Source organism: Oncorhynchus tshawytscha, linkage group LG06, assembly GCF_018296145.1.
Source record: "Oncorhynchus tshawytscha isolate Ot180627B linkage group LG06, Otsh_v2.0, whole genome shotgun sequence".
NCBI classification, from domain to species: domain Eukaryota; kingdom Metazoa; phylum Chordata; class Actinopteri; order Salmoniformes; family Salmonidae; genus Oncorhynchus; species Oncorhynchus tshawytscha.
Window position 1 is genome coordinate 12,272,411 of NC_056434.1, and position 21,733 is coordinate 12,294,143.

A 21,733-nucleotide genomic window follows, 5' to 3' on the forward strand; every position below is an offset into this window, starting at 1 on the left:
CAAGCATTTCTCATTGGACAACATGTTGATCCCCTTCCTGTTCGGCTGTTTTGGTTCCTAGTGAAAAGGGAAGGAAATAGAAAGAGGAAGACTTCTTGGATGCTCCCTAGTTTGACTACTTGTCCTGGAGAAGCCTGACCAGCAGTAGTATGAGATAGGAGTGATGATGGGAGACTAAAGCAATTTCCCAAGTGCATAGTGTTCTGAACATGCAAAAGACACAATATGCAAATGGTCGATATGCAAGAGCCAAGTTTAGAGACAGGCCACAAACGTTTTGGAAAAATCCTAAAAACTACAAGCTCTATGAATTTGAGTTCCAATGGAGTAGGCTACTACCATCCTGCAAGTTCAGGAAAAAAATACATTCTAGCACAAGATGGAGACCATTTCATCTTTAGTAAAAAAAATATATATTTTAACTCTTGGCCACTACCATTCGAGATAATTGAGACTCTGAACCCATTTTGTTCAAACTCTGCTTACAAACATTGCTCAACAGCAACTGGCCACAACAGAGCAGGGTCATGTTCATTGGAGCACGCAATAGAAAACACTTGGAACCGAAAATAAAAATGAGCCTTTCTCATTGGACAGGTCCATGTAATACCTCCATGTTTCAGATTTTTTTTCCCCGTTTGGAGCCCTAATGAACAACACCCAGGTCTGAATTTTTCCTCTGGGGGATGAAATGAGGTGGAGAGAGAGCTGCAGCACGGTAGAGAAACAGGGAGGGGGGGGTCCACATCAGATCAGACATGTCTGACTCAGGACATGCTGACATCAGCACCATTTTTCCAGAAGCCTTTAAGCTCCATACTGTCGGAGGGTCATCATCAGGGCCAATGACAGGGCAAGATGTCAGCTGGATGGACAGCTATAGGACGCTGCCGGGACAGCCTGGCAAACTAGAACCTACACAGACCTGATCCATCACACAGACCTGATCCATCACACAGACCTGATCCATCAGACAGACCTGAAGTCCACAAAGCCTGATAAATAGCTACACATACATGGCTCTGAAACATCCTGTCCTACTGCTATGACATACTCCGTACACTACCCAGAGAGGAGTGCAGCAGCAACACAACAGCTATATATGCAGGAGAGTACAACTGGATGCCAATTTAATTAAGATTAGAAGGTATGGCCCAAGAAACAAAGAGGCAGAGAAACGTCTCTCTATCGCCACTACCCAAGGCATCGAAAGCGTACAAGGGGTAACAAGGACGATGGGTCTATATAGTAGGTCTAGATCTCACATCAGAGGAAAGTACTCGTTGTATAAGTTTGCTTTCCAACTCCTGATTTTTTTTAAATTACGCTCGTCTGGGTGTGCTCTCATTCTACATTAATGTAGGCTCAAAGGAAACCAGGGCCTGTATTCATAAAGTATATCAGAGTAGGAGGGATGATTTAGGATCAGATTTCCCTTAAAGATCATAATGAATACAATTATATGGACAGGGAGACCTGATCCAACATCAGCACTCAAGACGCTTTATGAAAATGGGCCCAGGCTCTTCAGCAGAACCCCTGCAACATGTGCAGCAGCAAGTCTTATGAGGAGGAGCAGAACTCACGTAATCATGGAAGGCCTTGGCTTCACTGGAGTGGTCACACGTCTCTCTTCTTTCTGGTGCAGCACAATACAGGTCCCAAAATACACTGTGGACAAGACACACAGGCTGTGAAGCAACGGAATAATGTACATGATACAATATGGTGTATTGACATCAGTGGAGGCTGCTCATGGGAGGACGGCTCATAATAATGGCTGGAATGGAGTATAATGGAATGGCATCAACCACATGAAAACCACATTTGATGCCATTCCATTGACTCCATCCCAGCCATTGTTATGAGCCGTCCTCCCATGAGCAGCCTCCATTGATCGACACACTGATTGACATACGGAACACTTACCACCACCAAGAGTGTAGGAACCCAGGGGGTTCCCCGAGTGTGATGTTCTTTTCCCATCGGATCTGGAAAAGGGGAGAATAAAAAAAACATTTTGAATGAACAATAGGGCCTACTTTAACAAAAAAAAACAATTACATTTATTGATTCAAAATGGGAATTAGTTTGTTATTGAAGTATGGTCACATTAGTAGTAAATACTCACCTCTGATAAAAAGGTCTGTGCAGACTTCTGTGCTCCTATGTGTAACAAATATTCATACACGTATAAAGCTAACCTGCGAACAAAAACAACAGTTTGAATAATAATATTATGGCATAAAAAGCACGTTTTAGAACTACATTTGAGTCTACTCTAAATTAGCCTCATTTGACTCTATTATAAAGCAGACAAATTAGCCTAGACACAAACGGAAGTAAATTTAGTAGGCTTAATGTAGGGGTGAATCCAGTCCTTGAGGGCCTGATTGATGTTGGGTGTTTGATCTCTAATCAACTAAGATGCCTTGCACTTTGAGACACATAATCGACAGTTCAGTTGTGTAATAATTTGTCCAAACAGTTGCAGTTCCGTTTTGTAAGTAATACGAGAGTTTCTATTGGACACATTTTTTTGTAGGTCCCGCCCTATTTCGTTCGTTTCCGTTTCAGAAACGTTTTGCAACAGAATCGGCAGGATGAATACACCCCTAAATTTGAAGTCTGACGGTTTGCATGGACCACCGACTCCAAAGGGCCTTTTCGCACGATGGCTTTCCAAACACTTCAAATCGGAAACATTGTAACCAAGAAGAAAACGCGTAATTATAGGTCGATAAATGAGTGTTGGATACGACCCTCGTAGCGGCGAACTCAAACAAAGTAGTAACCAAAACACTGGGGGAAGCTACATTTTAATCAATTAATGTAACATACAATACGTAAAGCAAATTGGACGGTGCATTTGTTTAAGCTATTAATTTTTCCATAAACAAATGTATAGATATAGTTTACAGACCCTTAATTGAAAATAAAAGCACCTATTTACAGTAATTATTTGCAGTAATGAAGCCAATGAAGAGCATAAAGCCGAAGTCAGAAACGGGAACGAATGGCGAGCAGACAAGGCGGTTCATTCAATTCCATCCTCCTCGGTAAGAGGAAATTCGCTGTCCGGCAAACCACAAAGCCGAGGTGGGGTATAATATGCATTAGGTAAGAAATATGTTTGAAAACTTACTTTTCCCGTGCTTGTCCATCCGACGGCACAGCGGACCCTTTGCCTTTAGGGAACATGATTTTGTGAGGGTGAACGCCCGCCTTATCTTTCTCTATTTTCGCTATTTCATCTGTCAGACCATCAGTCTGCCACAGCCGCGACCCTCTCTCGCACTCCTTACTGCACTTCTCAACCGAGCCTGGTCAAGGAGAAGGGGTAGGGCTAAGTTGACTGGCAACTATTTTCACCAATGAGCGTACAGGAATTCCATTTAGCCCTGCCTTAACGTTATGTCATGCTTTGCTGTTGCCAATTGGAGGTGGTTGTTACAGTAGGACATCTACTTTACATATCCCAACGTTCATTATCATGCAAAATAAGAATAAAAGGCACACTTTATTCAACATTGAGAGGTATCATCTAGACAAGCACTCCAGTTTCAGCCCTGCTATGACGACAATTTATTAAATTGTAAGTGATTATTGGAGCCTAAATTATACTTTTTCCATTGAACATGAGCAAAACAAAACATGTTTAGTGTATTTTCATTTTAGGCGAACGGGTTATGCTAATGTTAACCCATATTATATATCATTTCTGTGTTTGAAATGTCAGTCATAGACTATTGTGAAATGCAAAGTTTTTTTTCCCCCTAAGTAGGTTTAAAAAAAAATGTATCAATCAAATGTATTTATATAGCCCTTCTTACATCAGCTGATATATCAAAGTGCTGTACAGAAACCCAGCCTAAAACCCCAAACCGCAAGCAATGCAGGTGTAGAAGCACGGTGGCTAGGAAAAACTCCCTAGAAAGGCCAAAACCTAGGAAGAAACCTAGAAAGGAACCAGGCTATGAGGGGTGGCCAGTCCTCTTCTGGCTGTTCCGGTGGAGATTATAACAGAATATGGCCAAGATGTTCAAATGTTCATAGATGACCAGCATGGTCAAATAATAATAGGTCTAGGCTACCACCTGTTTCCATCTAGTCTAATATGTTATAATTGACTATTCACGAGTATTAGATCTGAATTGAAGTAGCAGCATCTTCCTCTTTAAGAAAACGGCAAGTAAAAAGAGACACCTTATTGGTTGTTGATGTGGAATAGGTTCACGTGTTCTTAAAAGCTGTTGACTGTAACGAAGCACCCGTAGGTAAACAAGATACACGCTCTCACGCGTCTGGCTGAAAATTAGTATTGTATCCTAAAACGTGCAATTCGAATGTCCTGATATCACATTGCTACCATTTGTATTGTCATTAGCCTTCTAATTTTGGTACTTAAAAGGCTAGCCTACTGTAGCCTCACACACCATCGTTTAAAAATTGTCTTCTCATTTTATTTAAATTCAATTAGACTCAAACTAGTTACCTGAAAGTATTTTTCTGGAGTTGTTTAACCTAGTTTTGTTCTCATTGACAACACACATCTTATTCCTGCTCGACTGGTGAATTTATGTAAACCAAATAGGCCTCCAGATATGACGATGCATTTCAACTCCGCGATAACGGAGGTGCCAGTCACAGTTAGTTGATGGGGGGGTCTTGAAACCGTCAGCAGACGAGGCTATAATGCTGCATTCATAACCAACTGGGAATGTGGTATTTACTACATGCATGGGAAAAATCCATTTGAATGCCCCTCCAACTGGAAATTACAAGTGGGAAACTCGTCATTCATCCCTGAACTCTGTCATCACCTACTAAGGAAATGACCTTGATAACATTTTCAGCAGTTAAATGCAACAGCAAACCTTCTTTATAAAAATAACTATATTAATGTTTTTTGAACACTATCATTTGTTTAAAAGCATGATTGCTGTACTTTTATCTTATGGTTGTTGCAGCTTGTTGGTCATTAGTCAATCGGCATTTCTCAACCAGTTCAAAGCACGTGAATGCATCCAACTGGTAATTACAATTTCACCACTGGTGATTACCACCTTCCAACTTGGTTATGAACTAATCTTAACTTATTGGGGTAAATTGTGAGAGCTGGCTGGCACTCGTTCTGTAAATATTATGTAAAAAAAAAACAATATCTTGGCTCTCAACCTGTAACCTTAAATTCACTATAGACAAACTTTGGTACGGGGTTATGCCAAATAAAAATGTGATTCACGTTTTTTTTTTTTATATATAACAAAATCATTCTTCACATTTTCAAACGGTACATTTATATTTTCCAACGGGACTATACATTTGGGTGAGTTTTTTTCTCGCCCAAAATAACATTAAACTGTAATATTCATATGTGCAAAACAAGACATAAACCATCTAGTGTTCAGCGAAATAACAACACAATGTCAAATGCAGGTAGCCTAGTCAAATAATTAACATCCAATCACATTAACCGTTACTCTCTCACAGGAAACATTCACTCTTGCGCAGACATTTAGAAACGAAACATGACAGTTTGGAAAATAAGCCACAGGAGCATTTTCAGCGAGAATAAAGACGACTTTTGAGTAGTAAGACAGTATAAAAGCAAGAGATACCATTTAATAAGAAGGGTCTAGAAGTGGCTTATATGGTGAGCTACCGAGTGGCTAGGACAGGCAAGCCTCATTCTATTGTGGAGGACTTATTTCTTCCTGCTGCCGCGGCTATGGCTGGGACAACGCTGGGGGAAAAGGACAAAAACTATACAGACAAACCATTCCTCAATCAACACTGTTTCACGACGCATCAGTGACATGGCAGGAGATGTTTTGAAACAATTACTGCTTCGCATACAAACTAGTGAATTATATGCGTTACAGCTGGATGAGTAAGCAGATGTGGCGAGCCTGGCACAGCTCCTGGTATAGGTCTGTTAGGTTTATGGGTGGTCAATTAAGGAAGACATCCTCTTTTGCAAACCAGGACGACATAAGGTTGTGTATTTGTAATGTACTGGATAACTTTGTGACATCAAATGGACTTTGGTGGTCAAGATGTGTTGGTATCTGTACTGATGGTGCAAAAGCCATGACAGGGAGACATAGTGGCGTGGTAACGTGCATACAAGCATTTGCTCCCGATGCCACTTGGGTAAACTGCAGCATCCACCGAGAGGCTCTTGCTGCCAAGAGAATGCCGGACAGCTTGAAAGATGTTTTGGAAACTACAGTGAAAATGGTTAACTTTGTTAAAGCAAGGCCCCTGAACTCTCAATTATTTTCTGCATTATGCAATGATAAGGGCAGCGACCATGTAACACATTTACAACATGCAGAAGTGCGCTGGTTATCAAGGGGAAAAGTATTTACATGTTTTTTTTAAAATTGAGAGACAAGCTTAAAGACCATGATTTTCACTTATCTGACCGCTTGCATGATGATGACGTTTCTCACACGACTGGCCTATCTGGGTGTTTTTTCTCTCCTGAATGATCTGAATCTAGGATTACAGGGACTCACCGCAACTATATTCAATGTGAGGGACAAAATTGAGGCTATGATTAAGAAGTTGGAGCTCTTTTCTGTCTGCATTAACAAGGACAACACACAGGTCTTTCCATCATTGTATGTTTTTTTTTGTGCACATTGCAGAGTTATGTGCATCCTTTCAAGCATACCCCTCTCATTAACCTGTGGTGAGTTATTCACAATTTTTGATGAACAAATAAGGTATTATATGTAAGATGGTTAAATAAAGAGCAAAATTATTGATTATTATTTGTGCTCTGGTCCTATAAGAGCTATTTCTCACTTCCCACAAGCCAGGTTGTGACAAACTCACACTCATTCTTATGTTTAATAAATGTATTGTATAGTGTGTGTGTGGCAGGCTTATATTGATGGCAAAAAACAACAGTGCGCTGACCTTGGTGCTAGAGGGGGTACGCAGCTGGAGGTTGAATGTTTGAATGGGTATAGGACTATAAAAAGTTTGGGAACCACTGCAGACTGAGTTATCTTTCAGGGGACCTTGTGGTATAAGCCTATACAGGGATGTAACTTTAGTTTTAGAAGTGTGTGGGGGGGGGGCATAATTATTATTATTTATTTTTTAATCCAGTCGGATAAACACTCCAAACAGCCTACCTGACCGCTCGGAAATGTACGCATGGTTCTAAAGCACACTGTTGCCTCGATTTGTATCATATTCCAATGATAAAACTTGGGGGACAGAAATTCAATTTCAGAATGGGGGATATTAGAATGGGGGGGTGCATAGTAATATATGGCACAGCTCATGCAGTACATGGTCATTGGATAATCGCTAAGACTTCCCTGTTCACATTAGGTTGTGTATGTGGAACACTTTATGAGAGGAATAGTGTTACCTCCCTTGGACAGAGGTCTGCACCTATGGCACCGGTAGTATCTGCAGGGGCACTGGGTCGTGTACTGTACTTTATTTTCCCAATCAATTTTTGGTTTATTTCTCATTAGATGAACCGACTTGCCTGGTTAAATAAAACTCTTTGTTATATCAGAAAAAATGAAAAAATATTCACATTCGAAATATGAATATTTTTTTCTGATATAACAAAGAGTTTTATTTAACCAGGCAAGTCGGTTAAGAACAAATTCTTATTTACAATGAAGCCTACCCTGGCTACAGGTTTGGACCAATTGTGCACTGCCCTATGGGACTCCCAATCACAGCCAGGTGGGATGCAGCCTGGATTCAAACCAGGTACCGCAGTGACACCTCGTGTACTGAGTTGCAGTGTCCTAGACCACTGCACTACTTGGGAGCGCATTAACATGTTTGTTGTTATATCTCAAACGGATCTTTGAAAATGATTCATAATTCAAAAGTGAATATTTACATTAATCTAATGAGAAATTAACCAATTATTGGGCTTGCACATCATTGCAAGCCCAATAGAACAGCAGAGTATTTAGCCTACTATGAACGTTTTTACAATACTGCATGATGCTCCTCTGCCCAGTTTTAAAAACAAAGCAGATCTCAGCTTTAAATATTTAAAACTGTTAATGGACCATTTCCACATTAAAGTGTCATTTAAATTGGTACCCCACCTCCAGCAACAGGAGGTGTGTCTGCTCTGTTTAGCGGCGTCATGCCACCAGTGATGTATATAAACCCTTGATTGCTGACGCTATGTATTGGCCGTTGAGAGTCTATGAAGCCGCCAGTCGGCCATATTGGCACTCTCTATTAGGAGCGGTCATCGGAATTCATGGAATTCTACAGTATTTCAATTAAATGTTTCAAGTACAAAATCACATGTATTTATTTTTTATTTTTTTGTAGTGGGGACAGTAACAGTACTCTGAATTTTTTATTTTATTTGTATGTTTAGCTCACATAATATAGTTAAAAGTATGCATTAAGGTGAATGTAATATAATAAACGTGTCAAAAACGAAACTAGACGTTAATAAATGCATTTCTATAGCTTCCAAAATCGTTTTGAGACCCCAGGAGGAGTACCAAGATGGCTGCGCGGTGGAATCAGTATTCCAGGGTTTATATACATCATTGCATGCAAGCCACACAGTTGTGTCCGAAGAATGAAGGAATTGGTAGAGAGTGGGAGGTGTGCAGATTTATTTACACGAGACTGAAACGTTTTGTTTTGTTTATTCATTCATGCAAATGTGACCTGACCGTCTGCAGAAGAGTTCCCTTTGGGTAAGTCTATTTATTGTCTTGGGAAATTATGTAAAACGTTTAAAGAGCGATTGCCTAGTCATTGTTTGTACTCTGTCACGTTTTACTCTGTCAATATATTCCATCAGTGAGTGACTCATTCCACCACGCGTATAGCCTAGTAGTCTCATGAGTGTGAGATAATAACCGAATAACTGGACGAATCCCGTTTGTACAGTAAACCAGTCTATTGGACGTCACTGCTACTGCTCCACTAAGTCGCATGTCCGGTGAGCACGAGACAGGTGACCATTTCATTTGAACAGAGCTGGAACTGACAAGAATACACTCTAGTCTATTATTTGAAGTTGATTTATTTTCAACCAGATGCGTGGTCTACAGTCAGCGAGTCTTTCGAGTTTCCTATCCAATTCACTAAGGGTATTATCATACAGCATTACATAGTGTTCTTCGAGGGAAAAACATGTTTTTAAGCAATCTGTCAGATGACAAACTGAGCTAAAGATTTTTTCCCAAGTAAAGCACCTTCTTTTGTGAAGCACAATAACTATTTTGTTGGGGCAGTGGCTCTGGTCCAAAATGAGTGTGCTGCTTGAGCGAAGTATTATTTGAAGGCTCAAAAACAGGAGAAAATTGCAAAAAAAGAGGAACAACATGTTTAGTTTAATTGACGTGATTACTCCGTTGTATAAGTTATTTTGGTATTTCCATGAGACCCATTGCATAAACAAAGCAGTTAGGGTGGGAATTGCCTCTTGTTCACCTATAGTCCTTCTGCGAGCCAAGTAGGCTTAGCTCAGACTGTGGAATAATCTGTTTTGTTCTGAATTATTTTTCCTTGTAACTAGATTAAGATTTCCTCGAATGTTATAAATAGGGTGCCACTAAGACCTTGGCATAATGAACTAATATAATAATTTATTCAAAGAGCTTGAATAACTACAATATTCTTTATTGTTTGTATTCTAAAACCAACCTAGCAGCACCATTTTTTAAAGAGGTGAAACAGTGTACAATAAATGGTTATAACACTATAAATTGTTATAACACCATGCATGACACACTAGAATGAGACTATCCCTTTCAAGTACTGTAATAAACTTTAGCTTCTACTTTTCCCCTGTGTCCCGCTGTACAGTCCAGAGTCATGTCGTGTGAGAAGGGCGACGGAGACCCCATGGAGGATCCCCTCTTCATCTTGGAGAGTGGCGAGGTGTACAGGAACCCCACAGAGGTCAAGATGAGCCAGATCGTGATGCCCTGCCACGCCAACCACTGTGGAGAGCTCAGCGTAGGACAGCTGCTCAAGTGGATGGACTCCACAGCCTGTCTGTCTGGTGAGCTATGACCTTAACCTCATAGTATGACCTCTAAAGAAAAAGCGGTCCCTCTCAAGTCCCAACCTGGGGCTCTGGCCCAAAATAGTACACTTTTTGGAAATAAGGTGTAATTTGGGATGCAGACTCTGACTGCAGCCCTCCGAGACGTAGCTTGAGATCAACAGCTATGGAGTCCTGTCAGCCGACAAGGCGTAGGACAGCTGTACATATGATGTACAGCTGTCCTACAACTGTACATATGATGTTTGTGGACCTCTATGTTGTCACAGCTGAAAGACATGCTGGGTCTCCCTGTATTACTGCCTCTGTTGACGACATCCACTTTGAGCACACTATAGGGTAAGTATTTCACTTCCTGAAACATACCTTTTCAGTATATTTACAGTGACTTATAGCCTTTAGCTTAGCCACAGAAAGGAGGGGCTGGTGTTCTTCTGTTCACACTGTAACCACTGTCCAATGTTGATCATAGAAATGTTTGTTTATTTTTTACGCAGAGTCGGACAGGTTGTTAACATCAAGGCAAAAGTGAACAGAGCCTTCACATCCAGCATGGAGGTTTGTGGGGACACCATCTTTGATCTTTGTGTAGTAAATATTGAATCTATTGAACTTTTGTTTTGAAATCATTAATAATGTATGTTGGGGAGAGAAATGATAAACAATGCTGTTCCATAATAGAGGATCCCTGTTTACAACCGGTGTTCTTTACTGTAGAATCGAGTCCCGTTTTAATTCACCAAATGGTAACCTATGCTCTGTGTTCAATGATAAAAATGTACAATTAGGGAATAGAGGGCACCATTTGTGACGAGACCTTACTAATATATGTATGTAACAATATGTCTGGCACTCTACCTGGTGTCATCCTATGATGCCATGTGGGCCCTATCCGCAGGTGGGCATCACGGTAAGCTGTGAGGACCTGTTCAGTAGCTGCCAGTGGAACGTGTGCAATGCCTTTGCCACCTTTGTGGCTCGACGTACCGAGGAGGGGAAGGTGAGGGCTGAAGAGTGAGGGGGCACCCATCTTGGTTTGACAGTGTTGGACGTATCAACCACATCAATATGTCATGCTTCAATAGGAGGACACACAAAAGTGTTGGTGTGTGTGTGTGTGCACGTGCAGGTGCAGCTGAAGCAGGTGATTCCGCGGACGCAGACAGAGCAGATGGAGTACAGCATCGCGGCAGAGAGGAGGAGGATGAGACTGACTCATGCTGAGATCATCACAGACCTACTGAGCAGCAACACAGCTCAACTAGGTATTATACTTTCAACACACAGCTCAACTAGGTAGTACACTGTCAACACACAACTCAGCTAGGTAGTACACTGTCAACACACAACTCAGCTAGGTAGTATACTGTCAACACACAGCTCAGCTAGGTAGTATACTGTCAACACACAGCTCAACTAGGTAGTATACTGTCAACACACAGCTCAGCTAGGTAGTATACTGTCAACACACAGCTCAGCTAGGTAGTATACTGTCAACACACAGCTCAACTAGGTAGTACACTGTCAACACACAACTCAGCTAGGTAGTATACTGTCAACACACAGCTCAGCTAGGTAGTATACTGTCAACACACAACTCAGATAGGTAGTATACTGTCAACACACAGCTCAGCTAGGTAGTATACTGTCAACACACAGCTCAGCTAGGTAGTATACTGTCAACACACAGCTCAGCTAGGTAGTATACTGTCAACACACAGCTCAACTAGGTAGTATACTGTCAACACACTGAAACACATCCCAACTAGGTAACTGTCAACACACATCTTAACAGAGCTCAGCTAGGTACTATACTGTCAACACACAGCTCAACTAGGTTGTATACTGTCAACACACAACTCAGCTAGGTAGTATACTGTCAACACACAGCTCAGCTAGGTAGTGTACTGTCAACACACAGCTCAGCTAGGTAGTATACTGTCAACACACAGCTCAGCTAGGTAGTATACTGTCAACACACAGCTCAGCTAGGTAGTATACTGTCAACACACAGCTCAGCTAGGTAGAATACTGTCAACACACAGCTCAACTAGGTAGAATACTGTCAACACACAGCTCAACTAGGTAGTATACTGTCAACACACAGCTCAGCTAGGTAGTACACTGTCAACACACAGCTCAATTAGGTAGTATACTGTCAACACACAGCTCAGCTAGGTAGTATACTGTCAACACACAGCTCAGCTAGGTAGTATACTGTCAACACACAGCTCAGCTAGGTAGTGTACTGTCAACACACAGCTCAACTAGGTAGTATACTGTCAACACATAGCTCAACTAGGTAGTATACTGTCAACACACAACTCAGCTAGGTAGTATACTGTCAACACACAACTCAGCTAGGTAGTATACTGTCAACACACAACTCAGCTAGGTAGTATACTGTCAACACACAACTCAGCTAGGTAGTATACTGTCGACACACAACTCAGCTAGGTAGTATACTGTCAACACACAGCTCAACTAGGTAGAATACTGTCAACACACAGCTCAACTAGGTAGAATACTGTCAACACACAGCTCAACTAGGTAGTATACTGTCAACACACTGAAACACATCCCAACTAGGTAACTGTCAACACACATCTTAACAGAGCTCAGCTAGGTACTATACTGTCAACACACAGCTCAACTAGGTTGTATACTGTCAACACACAGCTCAACTAGGTAGTGCACTGTCAACACACAGCTCAACTAGGTAGTATACTGTCAACACACAGCTCAACTAGGTAGTATACTGTCAACACACAGCTCAACTAGGTAGTATACTGTCAACACACAACTCAGCTAGGTAGTACACTGTCAACACACAACTCAGCTAGGTAGTATACTGTCAACACACAACTCAGCTAGGTAGTATACTGTCAACACACAGCTCAGCTAGGTAGTATACTGTCAACACACAGCTCAGCTAGGTAGTATACTGTCAACACACAGCTCAGCTAGGTAGTATACTGTCAACACACAGCTCAGCTAGGTAGAATACTGTCAACACACAGCTCAGCTAGGTAGAATACTGTCAACACACAGCTCAACTAGGTAGTTTACTGTCAACACACTGAAACACATCCCAACTAGGTAACTGTCAACACACATCTTAACAGAGCTCAGCTAGGTAGTATACTGTCAACACACAGCTCAACTAGGTAGTATACTGTCAACACACAGCTCAGCTAGGTAGTATACTGTCAACACACAGCTCAGCTAGGTAGTATACTGTCAACACACAGCTCGGCACACAGCTCAGCTAGGTAATCTGTCAACACACAGCTCAGCTAGGTAATCTGTCAACACACAGCTCAGCTAGGTAATCTGTCAACACACAGCTCAGCTAGATATTATTCTGTCAACACACAGCCCAACTAGGTATTATACTGTCAACACACAGCTCAGCTAGGTAGTATCCTGTCAACACACAGCTCAGCTTGGTAGAATACTGTCAACACACAGCTCAGCTAGGTAGTATACTGTCAACACACAGCTCAGCTAGGTAGTATACTGTCAACACACAGCTGAGCTAGGTAGTATACTGTCAACACACCGCTCAGCTAGGTAGTATACTGTCAACACACAGCTCAGCTTGGTTGTATACTGTCAACACACAGCTCAGCTAGGTAGTATACTGTCAACACACAGCTCAGCTAGGTAGTATACTGTCAACACACAGCTCAACTAGGTAGTATACTGTCAGCACACAGCTCAGCACACAGCTCAGCTAGGTATTATTCTGTCAACACACAGCTCAACTAGGTATTATACTGTCAACACACAGCTCAGCTAGGTAGTATACTGTCAACACACTGAAACACATCTCAACTAGGTAACTGTCAACACACAACTCAGCTAGGTAGTATACTGTCAACACACAACTCAGCTAGGTAGTATACTGTCAACACACAACTCAGCTAGGTAGTATACTGTCAACACACAGCTCAACTAGGTAGAATACTGTCAACACACAGCTCAACTAGGTAGAATACTGTCAACACACTGAAACACATCCCAACTAGGTAACTGTCAACACACATCTTAACAGAGCTCAGCTAGGTACTATACTGTCAACACACAGCTCAACTAGGTTGTATACTGTCAACACACAGCTCAACTAGGTAGTGCACTGTCAACACACAGCTCAACTAGGTAGTATACTGTCAACACACAGCTCAACTAGGTAGTATACTGTCAACACACAGCTCAACTAGGTAGTATACTGTCAACACACAACTCAGCTAGGTAGTATACTGTCAACACACAACTCAGCTAGGTAGTATACTGTCAACACACAACTCAGCTAGGTAGTATACTGTCAACACACAACTCAGCTAGGTAGTATACTGTCAACACACAGCTCAGCTAGGTAGTATACTGTCAACACACAGCTCAGCTAGGTAGTATACTGTCAACACACAGCTCAGCTAGGTAGAATACTGTCAACACACAGCTCAACTAGGTAGAATACTGTCAACACACAGCTCAACTAGGTAGTTTACTGTCAACACACTGAAACACATCCCAACTAGGTAACTGTCAACACACATCTTAACAGAGCTCAGCTAGGTAGTATACTGTCAACACACAGCTCAACTAGGTAGTATACTGTCAACACACAGCTCAGCTAGGTAGTATACTGTCAACACACAGCTCAGCTAGGTAGTATACTGTCAACACACAGCTCGGCACACAGCTCAGCTAGGTAATCTGTCAACACACAGCTCAGCTAGGTAATCTGTCAACACACAGCTCAGCTAGATATTATTCTGTCAACACACAGCTCAACTAGGTATTATACTGTCAACACACAGCTCAGCTAGGTAGTATCCTGTCGACACACAGCTCAACACACAGCTCAGCTTGGTAGAATACTGTCAACACACAGCTCAGCTAGGTAGTATACTGTCAACACACAGCTCAGCTCGGTAGTATACTGTCAACACACAGCTCAGCTAGGTAGTATACTGTCAACACACCGCTCAGCTAGGTAGTATACTGTCAACACACAGCTCAGCTTGGTTGTATACTGTCAACACACAGCTCAGCTAGGTAGTATACTGTCAACACACAGCTCAGCTAGGTAGTATACTGTCAACACACAGCTCAACTAGGTAGTATACTGTCAGCACACAGCTCAGCACACAGCTCAGCTAGGTATTATTCTGTCAACACACAGCTCAACTAGGTATTATACTGTCAACACACAGCTCAGCTAGGTAGTATACTGTCAACACACTGAAACACATCTCAACTAGGTAACTGTCAACACACAACTCAGTTAGGTAGTATACTGTCAACACACAACTCAGCTAGGTAGTATACTGTCAACACACAGCTCAGCTAGGTAGTATACTGTCAACACACAGCTCAGCTAGGTAGAATACTGTCAACACACAGCTCAACTAGGTAGAATACTGTCAACACACAGCTCAACTAGGTAGAATACTGTCAACACACAGCTCAACTAGGTAGTATACTGTCAACACACTGAAACACATCCCAACTAGGTAACTGTCAACACACATCTTAACAGAGCTCAGCTAGGTACCATACTGTCAACACACAGCTCAACTAGGTTGTATACTGTCAACACACAGCTCAACTAGGTAGTGCACTGTCAACACACAGCTCAACTAGGTAGTATACTGTCAACACACAGCTCAACTAGGTAGTATACTGTCAACACACAGCTCAACTAGGTAGTATACTGTCAACACACAACTCAGCTAGGTAGTATACTGTCAATACACAACTCAGCTAGGTAGTATACTGTCAACACACAGCTCAGCTAGGTAGTATACTGTCAACACACAGCTCAGCTAGGTAGTATACTGTCAACACACAGCTCAGCTAGGTAGAATACTGTCAACACACAGCTCAACTAGGTAGAATACTGTCAACACACAGCTCAACTAGGTAGTATACTGTCAACACACAGCTCAGCTAGGTAGTATACTGTCAACACACAGCTCAGCTAGGTAGTATACTGTCAACACACAGCTCGGCACACAGCTCAGCTAGGTAATCTGTCAACACACAGCTCAGCTAGATATTATTCTGTCAACACACAGCTCAACTAGGTATTATACTGTCAACACACAACTCAGCTAGGTAGTATCCTGTCGACACACAGCTCAACACACAGCTCAGCTTGGTAGAATACTGTCAACACACAGCTCAGCTAGGTAGTATACTGTCAACACACCGCTCAGCTAGGTAGTATACTGTCAACACACAGCTCAGCTAGGTAGTGCACTGTCAACACACAGCTCAGCTAGGTAGTATACTGTCAAAACACAGCTCAACTAGGTATTATTCTGTCAGCACACAGCTCAACACACAGCTCAACTAGGTATTATACTGTCAAGACTTTGGTACTATGGCACGGAGTCTTTCCTGACCATGTGACCTGACCAGGGAATCCTCTAGTTACAGCTTATGAGGCTTCTTTAAGGCCCTAATTATAGCTTATATGGCAGGGGTGGCAGAAACTTTCCATAGAGGGCCGAGTGTCTGCAGGTTTTTGTTTTTTCCTTTAAACTAAGACCTAGACAACCTGGTGTGGGGAGTTCCTTACTAATTAGTGACCTTAATTTATCAATCGAGTACAAGGGTGAAATGAAAACCAGCAGACACTCCACCCTCCGTGGAATGAGTTCAACATGTGGTATAAGGACCCTACAAGGCCCTAGTTACAGTTTATAAGGACCATAGAAATGGAATGAATAGAACGGCCTTTGAAGCTCTAACCCTGACTATTGACTGGTAAACTCATCGCAATGTTTGCCTGGTATTGTGATGCAATAATTTCCATTGTATTTTGGAATATTCTATCAACTGATGGTGGATTGCCATAGTAATGTAAATGTTAATTAAAATTATGCTAACTGATGTGGCTCATGCAATGGAATGTATTTTTTTGTAATGTCAGTTGACTCAACAAATCAAAGCACAGATTGGAGGGTACACTTCCCTACTTTTACTTCCTGGCATGGGTACACTCCAAGTGGATGCCAGTCCACCTATTATGCCGTCATTGACTTGAATGGAGACACCCTTTTTATTCATTCTGTTTCTATGATAAGGCCCTAGTTAGAGCTTGTAAGGCCCACATACAGTGCATTCGGGTATTCAGACCCCTTCCCTTTTTTCACATTTTGTTACGTTACAGACTTATTCTAAAATGGATGACATTCATTTTGTTCCACATCAATCTACACACAATACCCAAAATGACAAAGCAAAATGGTTTTTTGACATTTTTGCAAATCTATTAAAAATAGTATTCAAACCCTTTGCTATGACAATCAAAATTAAGTTCACGTGCATCCTGTTTCCATTGATCATCCTTGATTTTTCTACAACTTGATTTGAGTCCACCTTAGACATGATTTAGAAAAGCACACACCAGTCTATATAAGGTCCCACAGTTGACAGTGCATGTCAGAGTAAAAACCAAGCCATGAGGTTGAAGGAATTGTCCGTAGAGCGCAGAGACAGGATTGTTTCGAGGCACAGATCTGGGGAAGGGTACCAATATATTTCTGCGGCATTGAAGGTCCCCAAGAACACAGTAGCCTCCATCGTTCTTAAATGGAAGAAGTTTGGAACCACTAAGACTCTTCCTAGAGCTGGCTGCGCGGCCAAACTGAGCAATCGGGGGAGAATTGGCCTTGGTCAGGGAGGTGACCAAGAACCCGATGGTCACTTTGACAGAGTTACTATGTGGAGATTGGAGAACCTTCCAGAAGGACAACCATCTCTGCATGACTCCACCAATCAGGCCTTATGGTAGAGTTGCCAGACGGAAGCCACTCTTCAGTAAAAGGCACATGACAGCTCGCTTGGAGTTTGCCAAAAGGCACCTAAAGATTGAAATCTTTGGCCTGAATGCCAAGCATCACGCCTGGAATAAGCCTGGCACCATCCCTATGGTGAAGCATGGTGGTGGCAGCATCATGCTGTGGGGATGTTTTTCAGCGGCAGAGACTGGGAAACTAGTCAGGATCGAGGGGAAAAGTACAGAGATCCTTGGTGAAAACCTGCTCCAGAGCACTCAGGACCTCAGACTGGGGCGAAGGTTCACCTTCCATCAGGACAACGACCCTAAGCACACAGCCAAGACAACACAGGAGTGGCTTCGGGACAAGTCTCTGAATGACCTTGAGTGGCCCAGCCAGAGCCCTGCCTTGAACCTGATCGAACATCTCTGGAGAGACCTGAAAATAGCTGTGCAGCGATGCTCCCCATCCAACCTGAGTGCTTGAGAGGATCTGCAGAGAAGAATGGGAGAAACTTGTAGCGTCATACCCAAGAAGACTAGAAGCTGTAATTGCTGCCAAATGTGTTTCAACAAAGTACTGAGTAAAGGGTCTGAATACTTATGTTAATGTGGTATTTCAGATTTTATTTTTTGCAACATTTTCTAAATGTTTTTGCTTTTGCTTCGTCATTATGGGGTATTGTGTGTAGATTGATGAGGGCTAAAAATTATTTAATCTATATTAGAATAAGGCTGTAACGTAACAAAATATGGAAAAAGTCAAGGGGTCTAAATATTTTTCGAATGCACCGTAAGTCCGCAGGGCGGCAGGGGGTTAAGCGTGTTGGGCCAGTAACCGAAAAGTTGACGTAAATGTAGTTCTAGCTTATAAGGTCCTAGTTATAGCTGATAAGGCCCTATTTATAACCTTTACATGTCACAGGATACCACAGATGTCCAAGTCCCACTTATCTCTAATATGAAATGATATCAGTGGCAGTCACACCCGTGCCCAGCCTGGTGAAGAGCAGCATTTACAGTCCAGTATGTGTCTGTGTGCGTGTCAACAGGAGAGTGTCAGGAATACCAGGGTGCGGTGTCAGCAGAGCGAACCCGGGTGGAGAGCGTGGAGCTGGTGCTGCCTCCCCATGCCAACCACCAGGTCAGCACCTTCGGGGGTCAGATCATGGCCTGGATGGAGAACGTGGCCACCATCGCAGCATGGTGAGTGTTTGGTCTGTAGCCTGTCCTTCTCATAGAGATAATGAGGTTTCTTACTGTGACAGAATATGGAGATAGTTAGTATATATTAAAGGCCCCATGCAGACATAATTTCTGTGTAACAATTAAGTACCTTACTGTGATTGTTTTTCAATTAAAATTGTCAAAAATAAACAAAAATATCAATTTCTCAAGCAAGAAATTTGCTTGGACTGTCTGAGTGGGGAGGGGAAAACTAAAAACTAGCTGTTATGGGTAGAGAGGGATGGACCTCTCTTTCTTATTTGTCTATTAACTAGTTAACCGCCTGCTGATGTCACCAGACAGACTAAAAGCTCTTACTCTAAAAGGGCATTATCATCATTTGAACGGTATTATTACAACCTCATAGTGTGGAAATATATATAACACAGAAAAATCACATTTTGACTCCACTGGGTCTTTTAATATACACTGAACAAAAATATATACACAACATGTAAAGTGTTGGTCCCATGTTTCATGAGCTGAAATAAAAGATCCCAGAAATGTTCCATAAGCACAAAAAGCTGATTTCTTTTACATTTTGTGCACAAATATTTGTTTACATCCCAGTTAATGAGCATTACTCCTTTGCCAAAATAATCCATCCGCCTGACAGGTGTGGCATATCAAGAAGCTTATTAAACAGCATGATCATTACACAGGTGCACCTTGTGCTTGGGACAATAAAACACTTTAAAATGTGCAGTTTTGTCGCACAACACAATGCCACTGATGTCTCATGTTTTGGGGGAGCGTTGCTGAGGAATATTTCTGTCTGTAATAAAGCTCTTTGTGGGAAACTCATTCTGATTGGCTGGGCCTGGCTCCCACCCATGGGTGCACCCCTGCCCAGTCATGTGAAATCCATAGGTTTCAATTGACTGATTTCCTTATATGTAACTCAGTAAAATCTTTGAAATTGTTCCATGATGCATTTTATATTTTTGTTCAGTGTATTTAGTAGAATGAGTAGATCTAAACCAGGTTGACTTTTTCTTCTGGAGAAGAAATGTGATAATGCTATTAGTCTAATATGCTCTCTTTCCTTCATTCTCTCTCGCTCATCTCACTCTTACTCTCTAGTCGTCTGTGTAACGCTCACCCCACTCTGAGGACCATAGACATGTTCCACTTCCGGGGCCCGTCTCACATCGGTGACCGGCTGGTGCTAAAGGCCATTGTTAACAATGCCTTCAAACACAGGTGAAACACAAGTCTTATTCATTAGGCACCAAACTGAAGAAAATTAGAACCGCTTGTTCTCAACCACTGTCCAATAACAACCGCCTGTTTTCGTTTCTGTTGAAAAACGTACAATTTTTTTGTTGTTGCTACGGTGAGCCCCAATGAACTGAATGAACTCAATTTCAGCTTTGAGGGATATTTACTGGCAACAAACCAATGAATGGGAAACTGGTATGGCAACCTTTTATGTTTTGTATGATATTAGTCTATGTAACCTGTTTGTGTGTTCCAGTATGGAGGTGGGTGTATGTGCAGAGGCCTACCAGGGTGCGGGTGCGTTGCGGCACATCAACAGCGCCTTCATGACCTTTGAGGTGCTGGACAAGGACAGGAAGCCACGTACATTACCCCGGATACGACCCGAACCTGTGGTGAGTTCTGCAGATGACCTCAGAAGAACAGGCTGTTGGACCTGTGGAGTGTGTGTGAGAGAGAGAGTGTGTGTGTGTGTGTGTGTGTTTATGGAGGTCTATATTGAGAAATGCCATGTGGTTGTTGAATTTGTAATGTTAAGAGATACATGCGTCTGCTCATCCAATGTTTGTACAGAACTGCGAAAGCCCATTTCACTTGTTTATTTAATTGTCAGGATGGGAAGAGACGCTATCAGGAGGCTATTGCTAGGAAGAAGATCCGTCTGGATAGGTGAGGAGATGAAAATCATCACAGTACTATTCCCCATTTCTATCAGTTAGTGCAGGGGGTGTCAAACTCATTTTGCCCCTCCAGTAGATGAGCCCCTAAATGATATACCGTATATCATTTTTTTGCTAAGACATCATGCCAGGCCACATTAAATCGGGCCGATTGAGTGATACCCCTGAATTAGTGTGTAAACAGTAAACCAAACCATTGAGTCAACACATTTTCATCTGTTTTGACATTACTATACACTGTCTGTTTACAGAAAGTACATCATCTCCTGCAAGCAAACGGAGGTTCCTCTGTCTGTGCCCTGGGACATCAGCAACCAGGTAACACACAAACACAAACGGACCACAACTTACTACTACTACTCCTAGATTAAATGTGTTGTTTTGGGGTTTGATAACAGATTTAACACTCTACTGCCTCCCTGTGTACTGGCCTGTGCTTGTTTTGAAACAACAATCATTCTTCCGATTCTGAATCCAAACCTTATTTTCCCCAGATGTATCTCAGCTACAACAATGTGTCTGCACTGAAAATGATGGCTGCTCGAAGCAACTGGATGTTAAGCTCTGAGAAAAATAAGGTTAGTGTTGTAAGTAGAAAAGGGTAAGAATATGATTGAACACCATTGATATTATTCATTAGAATGATGTTCAAGGATTGCATGTGTCCCCTATCCTCCTCCACACTGTATAATCAAATCATTACTTTCTAATGCACAGTCATAGTTGCAACCCCCCCGAATTCGGCCCACACGTTGATTTGATTAAGTTGGGACTGGGAGG

The 21,733-nt window shown here is 42.0% G+C and overlaps 2 protein-coding genes across 6 annotated transcripts in view; one reads left to right on the forward strand and one right to left on the reverse strand.

Annotated features, from left to right (window-relative positions):
* The window catches only part of LOC112246734 (single-stranded DNA-binding protein 3-like), a 24,046-nt gene extending 19,420 nt beyond the window's left edge, over positions 1–4,626 (reverse strand). For 2 of the 4 annotated variants that reach the window (XM_024415246.2, XM_024415245.2), the window contains exons 1-5: positions 4,496–4,626; positions 3,146–3,323; positions 2,132–2,204; positions 1,930–1,991; positions 1,587–1,671 (exon numbers count right to left, since the gene is read on the reverse strand). In XM_024415246.2, coding sequence (XP_024271014.1) covers positions 1,587–1,671; positions 1,930–1,991; positions 2,132–2,204; positions 3,146–3,323; positions 4,496–4,553 — 456 coding nt within the window. In that variant the 5' untranslated portion in view covers positions 4,554–4,626. The remainder of the gene's footprint in view (positions 1–1,586; positions 1,672–1,929; positions 1,992–2,131; positions 2,205–3,145; positions 3,324–4,495) is intronic. The other 2 variants (XM_024415248.2, XM_024415247.2) reach the window with 1 other exon arrangement.
* LOC112246733 (acyl-coenzyme A thioesterase 11-like) overlaps positions 2,632–21,733 on the forward strand; it is a 23,513-nt gene continuing 4,411 nt past the window's right edge. The window contains exons 1-12 of one of the 2 annotated variants that reach the window (XM_024415244.2): positions 2,632–3,120; positions 9,832–10,030; positions 10,303–10,372; positions 10,531–10,591; positions 10,932–11,033; positions 11,163–11,298; positions 18,878–19,031; positions 20,136–20,255; positions 20,530–20,668; positions 20,887–20,942; positions 21,205–21,271; positions 21,448–21,531. In XM_024415244.2, the coding sequence (XP_024271012.1) occupies positions 9,841–10,030; positions 10,303–10,372; positions 10,531–10,591; positions 10,932–11,033; positions 11,163–11,298; positions 18,878–19,031; positions 20,136–20,255; positions 20,530–20,668; positions 20,887–20,942; positions 21,205–21,271; positions 21,448–21,531 (1,179 nt within the window). In that variant the 5' untranslated portion in view covers positions 2,632–3,120; positions 9,832–9,840. Of the gene's footprint in view, positions 3,121–8,557; positions 8,715–9,831; positions 10,031–10,302; positions 10,373–10,530; positions 10,592–10,931; positions 11,034–11,162; positions 11,299–18,877; positions 19,032–20,135; positions 20,256–20,529; positions 20,669–20,886; positions 20,943–21,204; positions 21,272–21,447; positions 21,532–21,733 lie in introns of those variants that run through there. The other variant, XM_024415243.2, reaches the window with a different exon arrangement.